At 45.4% G+C, this 8,297-nt stretch overlaps 1 protein-coding gene across 1 annotated transcript; it reads left to right on the forward strand.

Moving 5' to 3' along the window:
* Positions 1-3,379: 3,379 nt before the first annotated feature.
* On the forward strand, positions 3,380-6,388 carry LOC103999168 (G-type lectin S-receptor-like serine/threonine-protein kinase At5g35370). Its single transcript, XM_009420835.3, has one exon. The coding sequence runs from the start codon at positions 3,487-3,489 to the stop codon at positions 6,199-6,201; it is 2,715 nt and encodes a 904-aa protein (XP_009419110.1). The 5' UTR covers positions 3,380-3,486; the 3' UTR covers positions 6,202-6,388.
* The last annotated feature ends 1,909 nt before the right edge of the window (positions 6,389-8,297 follow it).

Genomic DNA, 8,297 nt, shown 5'->3' on the forward strand with positions numbered 1-8,297 from the left:
CCTCCCCTTGCGTCCTTAATGGAATGAAAAACCATCACATTTAATGAAGTGAATGGAAATATCGATTAAATCTGTAGTACAAGCTGGATGGAAAGATAGAACTCATGCTAAAAATATAGAAAAACAACATTTTCTTGTTCTCATATATTTTATCATTAAGATCAGAGGTCATTCTTGCAAACCATTCTGATAGAAGATGATGTATTTAAGCTTTTTCACTTCTTCAATAAAGCTTCTTCGATAATTGTTCTTCTATTATTTTCATCATGGTATTAGAGTAGTGAGAAAAGCGAAGCTTCGCTCTTGCCTTTGGCCAGCGACCAATGCCGTTGAGAAAAGCAAAGCTTCGCCCTTGCGTTCGATCAGCGACCAACGCCATTGCAGCCAAATTCCTAAGAGGCTCCGCGCTAATCCTTATCTTCCTCACTGCGATAGTCTTCGTTGATCTGCCAACAGTCAGCGGACTTAAGGAGAACGAAGGACAGACCTCTACTCACGAAGCCTCTCGCTCGTAAACCATTCTTTGCATCGATCCAAGATTGGTATTCTTGACAGGAGCACCATCTTGCGGGGGCATGATAGAAGATAATGTATTTAAACTTTTTTACTTCTTCAATAAAGCTTCTTTAATAATTATTCTTATCTTTTATTATTTTCATCACATTCAACAACTAGGTGCAATAGATCTTCGAATATTACACAACAGAACAGCTAGAATTGTTTGAGGGTAGACAACTTAAGTGCGATCACATAATCCTCTATTTTAAGCACCAAGAATCAGGGCCTCAACTATTCTTGATGGATGACATGAAACTTCTCCATGGCTGCAAGAACTTTAGCATGCAACCACACCACTAGACTACGAGTCCTACGATAACTTCATGGCGACCTTCACACGATGGCCATCATAAATATTCACATATACTGTATTCAATAAACTCAGTAAACCAGTCTTGGAATTGGAATAATTAATACATGCAGTCTTACTCAACCAATCATAATTAATGTGAAAAAAGAATAATTTCAAGACAAAGAATGGTTAAATTTTATAATACTAATACATAAAATCAGATCTGGAGATGGAAATATTCAAGTTTCAAAGCCAGGGAAGATGTGTTTCGCCTGGTCAAAACAAGATAAAAGAAGGTGTTAAATAGTCAAAAAGAATCGGTCAAGCAAACAAATGTGATCATATTTTATATCAATGGTCAAAAGAAGCTATCGAGAAACCATGCGGCTTGTGATACGTTACACGCAACTCCAATGTGGATGCTTGGCCTGTTCTCTAGAGATGCCAAAGAGCCAAATAAAGAATATATCCCTTGCGTGTAACACGGGGTTCATATTCTAAAACAATGGCTTATGCACAGTGTTCTTTTAGTTCTCCCATAGGGCAATTCCCTTAGCAACTTTCTTTTTCTTGGTTATATAAACCTCGTTTATACCTAAGATTCATCTTTATAGACTGCTTATATAAATGGGAGCGGGTTAACATTTTTTGGTATTCAGGATTTTTTTTTTTTATCATAGATTGATAGAAGTACAATTTCAGATATCTCAAAGAAATGAATTTCTTATTTTTTTTATCATTCCTAACGGTAGGGTATCTTCTAGTATCGTCCTATGATCATTAGTTGACAGTCACGTTAGAGCCAGCCTAGAACCTCGAAGCCAATATGGTGCACGTGTGCCAATGTGATACCTCAGATCCCTACAAGGCGATGGGCCATGCCTGCGTCACTCGAGACTATACGAGATGATATCGCATGGAACCACCCGAGAATGCGCAAAACGACACCACATGGCATGGAACCATGTAAGTCGATCCGCATAGTGTGGAGTGTACGAGCCAATAGCCCGAAGCATCGATGACCATTAATGAATCACATACAATCGACCCTCCACTATAGGTATAAAGGTGACCCCCTGGCCAGCTCCAGGAGATCGAACCTCGGATGCTAAAAATACCCTCAACTCCATCTCATATTGAATTAAGTTTCGGAGGGTCGAGTTGGGAATCCCCCTCTCAACTTTGACTTATGTGCATGAATCTAGCATAGAAGAGCCCACCTCATACTATTCTACCTTGGGTTGATCCGACTGACGGCACTCCGACCCGACCAGATACCGACCCCCTCGCCTTAAGAATCCACGTGGATGATATTGTGCCTTTAGGATCGAATCAAGTCATACTGATTCCTTGACCACGATGTAAATACCAAACACAAAGAAGAAGAGATGGCAAAAGCTTGAAGTTTAGTTTTTTTTTTGAATTTGTGATGAGTTCATATGTTTAGAAAATAGATATTCTATACGAATTTAAAGTGAAGCAAAATACATGAATGCTATGCGTGTTTGTTGCCTTCCCTAAAAGTCAAGAGGGAGCGAGAGAGAGAGAGAGAGAGATTAACTTGTAATCAACAGGGATGCATGCCGTGGTTGACGGCAGCCGGCGGTGGCATGTAGTGGAACACCAACTCCTTCCAAGCTTTCTTCTCCTTCATCTTCTTCTGCAGATTGTTGCGTGCTTCTCCTCCATTTACCCTGCAACTGATGCACCACCCCAGCTGGGATTCCACGGTTCACCATTTGGAAGAATGGCTGGTCTCCGCCATGGAGGGTACACACCCGGCCACCATGGCCCGTCGCCGGCGTCTACGACGACTGTGATGCCCGACCGCTCGTGCTCCGAGCTCATGAACTCTGTTGCCGGTGGCCACGGAGAGATACGCCATCTCTCCTTGAGGTTAAGGGGTTCCGAGCTGCTGCTCGCGGATTGTACTTACGGCAGGACTCAAAACTTCTTACTCGTAATAGTGTTAATGTCCTAAAATATCACTCTTACTGCGTATCAGACTATTTCTTTTCTTAATTTTCTTTTATATTAATTAACATAGTAAAATAAATAGTTTTGTTATATAGCAATATTGCATTGTAAATTACAATGTATCTATTTCTTTATGTTGTATACTAAAAGCCTATTATGATTTTTGAGCTTCATATAAATAAAATATATCGGATGTTGGATGAGATTTAGAAGCTCAACTTTTGATGAGTGAATTTGAAACATCACCGTTAAATTGATATTTTATATTTTATTTATCTATTAACCTTTAATTTGTTTTAAAAAAATATATTATTTTTCAAATATCTCAAAAATAGAGAATTCTATAATATTTTCTAGAAAATAAAAAGATTAATCATATGATTTTTTTTCACACATTTAGTGTTATATATATAATAGTTCTTTTTTTGTGTCACAAAATTTGAAACCTTAAATTGATGTGAAGTCAATAAACAATGAAACTGAAAAGACCGGTCCCGATGTCACAAACCCACATAAACTCGGGCCGGTACGTACTTCCCACCGCCGCACTTCTCACGACCTCCGACGAGTCAACGCCAACCCAAGTCAGCACCAAACCACCCTCATCTTCTCCTTCTCCACCTAATGGAGGGAGGCTTCACACTGCATCCACAACGCCAATGCCAACCTCCTCTTCGCTCTTCCTCCTCCTCCTCCTCTTCCTCTTCCTCCTCACCCGCGACTCCCTCGCTGGCCCCGTCGCCACCGAGTTCCTCTACCCCAACTTCACCGCCTCCTACCTCAACTTCGTCGACAACAGCGGCGTGTTCCTCGCCTCGCCCAACGCCAACTTCGTCGCCGCCATCGCCAACCCCGGCGGCCAGCAGTCGCGCTTCTACCTTTCGCTTACCCACTCGGCCACCAGAAAAGTCGTGTGGTCGGCCAACCGCGACGCGCCCGCTCCCAGAGACGGCACCGTTACGCTCTCTACACGCGGCCTTGTCGTCTCGCACCCCAACGGTTCCGTCCTGTGGTCCACTCCCCTCCTCCCCTCCCCCGTGCGCGCCCTCCGCCTCCTCGACTCCGGCAATTTCCTCCTCCTCGATGCCGCCAACGCCACCCTCTGGCAGTCCTTCGATCACCCCACCGACACCCTCCTCTCCAGCCAAGTCCTCCCCGCCGGCTCCTCCCTCATCGCCTCGGTCTCTGATAATGACTTTGCTAGCGGCGATTACTCCCTCGTCCTGACCACCGGCGATGCCATCATGACCTGGAAGGGCGGCGCCCAGCAGTACTGGAGCCTGTCGAAGGACGTGCGCTCGTTCAAGAATTCCAATTCAGGAGTCGCCTACATGGCCACCAACGTCACCGGCCTCAACCTATACTCCACCGAGGGGAAGGTCGTGTTGCAGGCGTTCCTGCCGACGTCGGATTTCCGAATTGTGAAGTTGGACCCCACGGGGCGGTTCCACGTTTTCAGCTACTCGGCCGCCAACGCCTCGTCGATCCTCGACGACGAATTCACCGCGCCGACCAGCAACTGCGATCTCCCGTTCCCCTGCCTGTCGCTCGGCGTTTGCACCGCAGGAGCCAACGGCTCCACCTGCAACTGCCCGGCTCGCTTCGTGCAGTTGGAATCTGGCAATTGCTCACCGGCCAACGGATCTCTACCTCCCTCATCCTCTTCCTCGTCTTCAGCCTCCTGCGGCGGCGATTCGGATTTGGCCACCTCTTATATACAGCTCGGGAGCGGAATTGACTACTTCGCCAACAAATTCGCGAGTCCAGCGACCTCCGGCAACGATATCTCAGCGTGCCAAAACCTCTGCACAGGGAACTGCACATGTCTCGGATTCTTCTATAGGAATTCTTCCAAGTCCTGTTATCTCATGCGTAACACACTTGGTTCTCTCTTCAAAAGAAATGCCGGCGAGACTTCGAGCTCCATCGGCTACATCAAGACGCTGGTTTCAGGATCGTCGCCACCGACTTCGGGCGGCACGTCGAAGACCCACTTGATCGCGATCTTGTTGCCCACTGTAGCGGCATTCTTGCTTATTTTCGTCGTGGTCTCGGCGGGGATCATATGGTGGAAGAGGAGCAACGACCCGAGACGCCTAAGGATGAGAAGGCCATCAAAAAGGCTGGCAACGAAGGAAATAAACTTAGGACGCCACAAGTCGTCCAAGACGCAGTCGTTGGACACCGATGATGACGAATCGACCGATGAGAACGATGGCGGAAGCGACACTTTGATACCGGGCCTCCCGACCAGGTTCACCTTCAAGGAGCTGGAGGGGGCGACAAACTACTTCAGGAACAAGATAGGCTCCGGGGGGTTTGGGGCGGTGTACAAGGGGGAGCTCCCGGACAGGACGACGGTGGCGGTGAAGAGGATCGAGAGCGCGGGGCTGCAGGGGCGGAAGGAGTTCTGCACGGAGATCGCCATCATCGGGAACATTCGGCACGTCAACCTGGTGCGCCTTCGCGGGTTCTGCGCGCAGGGGAACCGGCGCCTACTGGTGTACGAGTACATGAACCGGGGCTCCCTGGACCGCTCCCTGTTCGGTGTCGGCCCAGCGCTGGAGTGGCAAGAGCGGGTGGACATCGCGAGGGGCGCGGCCCGGGGCCTGGCATACCTGCACGCCGGCTGCGACCACAAGATCATCCACTGCGATGTGAAGCCGGAGAACATCCTTCTGCACGACGGGGGGCAGGTGAAGATCTCCGACTTCGGTTTGGCGAAGCTGCTGTCACCGGAACAGTCGGGGCTGTTCACAACGATGCGGGGGACGCGGGGCTACCTGGCGCCGGAGTGGCTGACCAACGCTGCCATCTCGGACCGGACGGACGTGTACAGCTTCGGGATGGTTTTGCTGGAGATCGTGCATGGGAGAAAGAACCGGTCGGGGGGGAGCGAGGAGTGTGAGGAAGAGGAGGAGGGGAGTGGGTCAGGATGGTCGTCGGCGGCGGCGGCAGGGGGCGGTTACTTTCCCCTGGTGGCACTGGAGGGGCACGAGGAGGGGCGGTACCTGCAACTGGCGGACCAGAGGCTAGAGTGGCGGGTGAGGGAGGAGGAGGTGGCGCGGGTGGTGAAGTTGGCACTGTGTTGCCTGCACGAGGAGCCCTGGCTGCGGCCGAGCATGGCGGTGGTGGTGGGGATGTTGGAAGGCAACATGGAGGTGTGGGAGCCGAAGGTGGAGTCGCTAAACTTCCTGAGACTCTACGGCCGAGGGTTCATGGAGCCACCGGCAACGGTGGTAGGCGGTGGAGGAGGATCAGAAAGAGTAGAAGGGGTGGTGGCTTTGGCTGGAGGTGACGATACTGCATCGCGTACGAGCGCCGTCACGGGGTTTGCTGTGGATGGAAGCGGGTCCTCCAATAGTTGCTGCTGATGTTTTTTTCTTAATTTCTTTTATTATTGATTTGCTTCTATAAATTATGCAGATAGATAAATATATATTGATTTCATAGTTGGGAAAAAGATTAGGGGCATTAGTTTGGGTTAGAAGATGTCTTGAGACTGAAATATTGAATATGAAATGCATAGAAAGAAGTAATGCTTCATAATCTTAAAAGGCAATACATGTACCACTAAGTTTTGGAATTCATGAGGTTGACCTATATTGGTACATGAATATATTGATGTCGTTATAGAGGTATTACACGATGGAAAGAATATAAGATAAGAACAATTATTGAAGAAGCTTTATTGAAGAAATGAAAATGCTTCAATACATTAACCGCAAGGCGATGAGGAAGCTACAACAGAGGTGCAGTAGAAGAGAAAGCTACAATAGAGGCACAGCAGAGGAGGAAGCTGCAACGATGGAGACGGCACAACGGAAGGGAGTTGGTACAGAGTGGTAGTGGAGAAGATAGTTGTCGTTCGCCAAGGAGGAAAGATTTATCGCACCGATGGCCTAACGATGGAAAAGTAGTAGTAGAAAGCTTTTTCTTTTGTTCTTTTGCCGCCGGAGGTGGAGAAACAACAGATGACAGCGAGAAGAGAGTTTGCTCAAGGCAAGTGACTCTAATACCATAATGGAAAGAATAGAAGATAAGAACAATTATTAAAGAAGCTTTATTGAAGAAATGAAAATGCTTCATGTTCCCTCTCCTATTTATATAGATTAGGAGAAAGAATTTCTCTCAATAGAATAGAGGATTTTCCTCAATAAAATAAAGAGATTTCCTCGTATAATTAAAGAAATCTTATCTTCTATAATTGCATTCAAGCAATACCAAAGATGTTCTCCCTAGAAAGAAAGATTGATGTTCACTTTTTCCTTGGGTCTTGGAAATGCATATTTGTATATCATGTCAAAAACAATTTGAAACGAGGCAAATTTCATCAAATTATCTGCATCAAGCAAACTCATATCAATTTGACATAAAATCTAATCTATAACACTTTGGGTTACATGCGAGACAAAACTAAGCATTTAAAACCACAAAGGCTCATAAGCACAAAACCACCTTAATCATCAATTAACTGGGAATAACTATAATTCGAGAAACAACTAACAACAATGCACTAGTAAATGTACACAGCATAATAGGACATAAATATCCAGAAGGTAATGATATTAAATTTAAATAGGGACATAAATATATACAAAACCAAGGGTTATTATAGAATTTACACATGAATTGGAAGGCTGAAAGGTTCATTTTGAAAATCAAACTCCCAATTTATTCTCATAGAAAACTTGTCCTCCTATGCCATCACTTTCAGCATCTTCGATCGACAAGTTTGCTTACCGCATGATTAAGAATGCACCTTTGTATTAGTCTTTCACTAGAGGCCTTACAAAATGAATGACCTATTATACATTTACTCTCATAAGTCTTGTTTCCCATGTGAGAGTTATACAAGAAATATGACAAGGAATTTTGCTTATTGTTTATGTAGTAGTCAATCTGGCTTTCAGAAGATTGCTACATAGCAAGATTCCTTCGCTTGTCCATAAAGAGGCCAACAAGTCATACAACTTCCAAATCCTTGGGGATGAGCACACTGATGTTGGAAAAAAATGCATAATGATGTGAACGGAAAAGATGCTAGACAACCATATGCCAAACACAATTGGATTGATTATGGAATACATAGCTAAGTCAATGTAATTAAATAAATATTCAATGCACACACTACACAGCATAGAAAAGCTGCCAGACATCCATAGCTAAACACAACTGAATAATGAAAGACATTGTAGCAATATATAATCTTTTGCATTTGTCTTTAGGTTCAATGACTACTGAATTATAAATGATTACCGGATCAGTAACTAAACAAGCAGATTGCAGTGACAGGAAAATTGAAGCATAGAGAAAGAAGTATCACATACCCAAATCACAAGTATGGGTTCTGCTAAAGCAATATAAAAGTCTTACGTTACTAGTTCAGTACAGAAAATTGTCAAGATAAAGGACAACATAAGCCATCTGTACTACAGATAGATGTGCTTGCATCTGCACATTTATTTAT

Source organism: Musa acuminata, chromosome BXJ1-9, assembly GCF_036884655.1.
Source record: "Musa acuminata AAA Group cultivar baxijiao chromosome BXJ1-9, Cavendish_Baxijiao_AAA, whole genome shotgun sequence".
Lineage (NCBI taxonomy): Eukaryota > Viridiplantae > Streptophyta > Magnoliopsida > Zingiberales > Musaceae > Musa > Musa acuminata.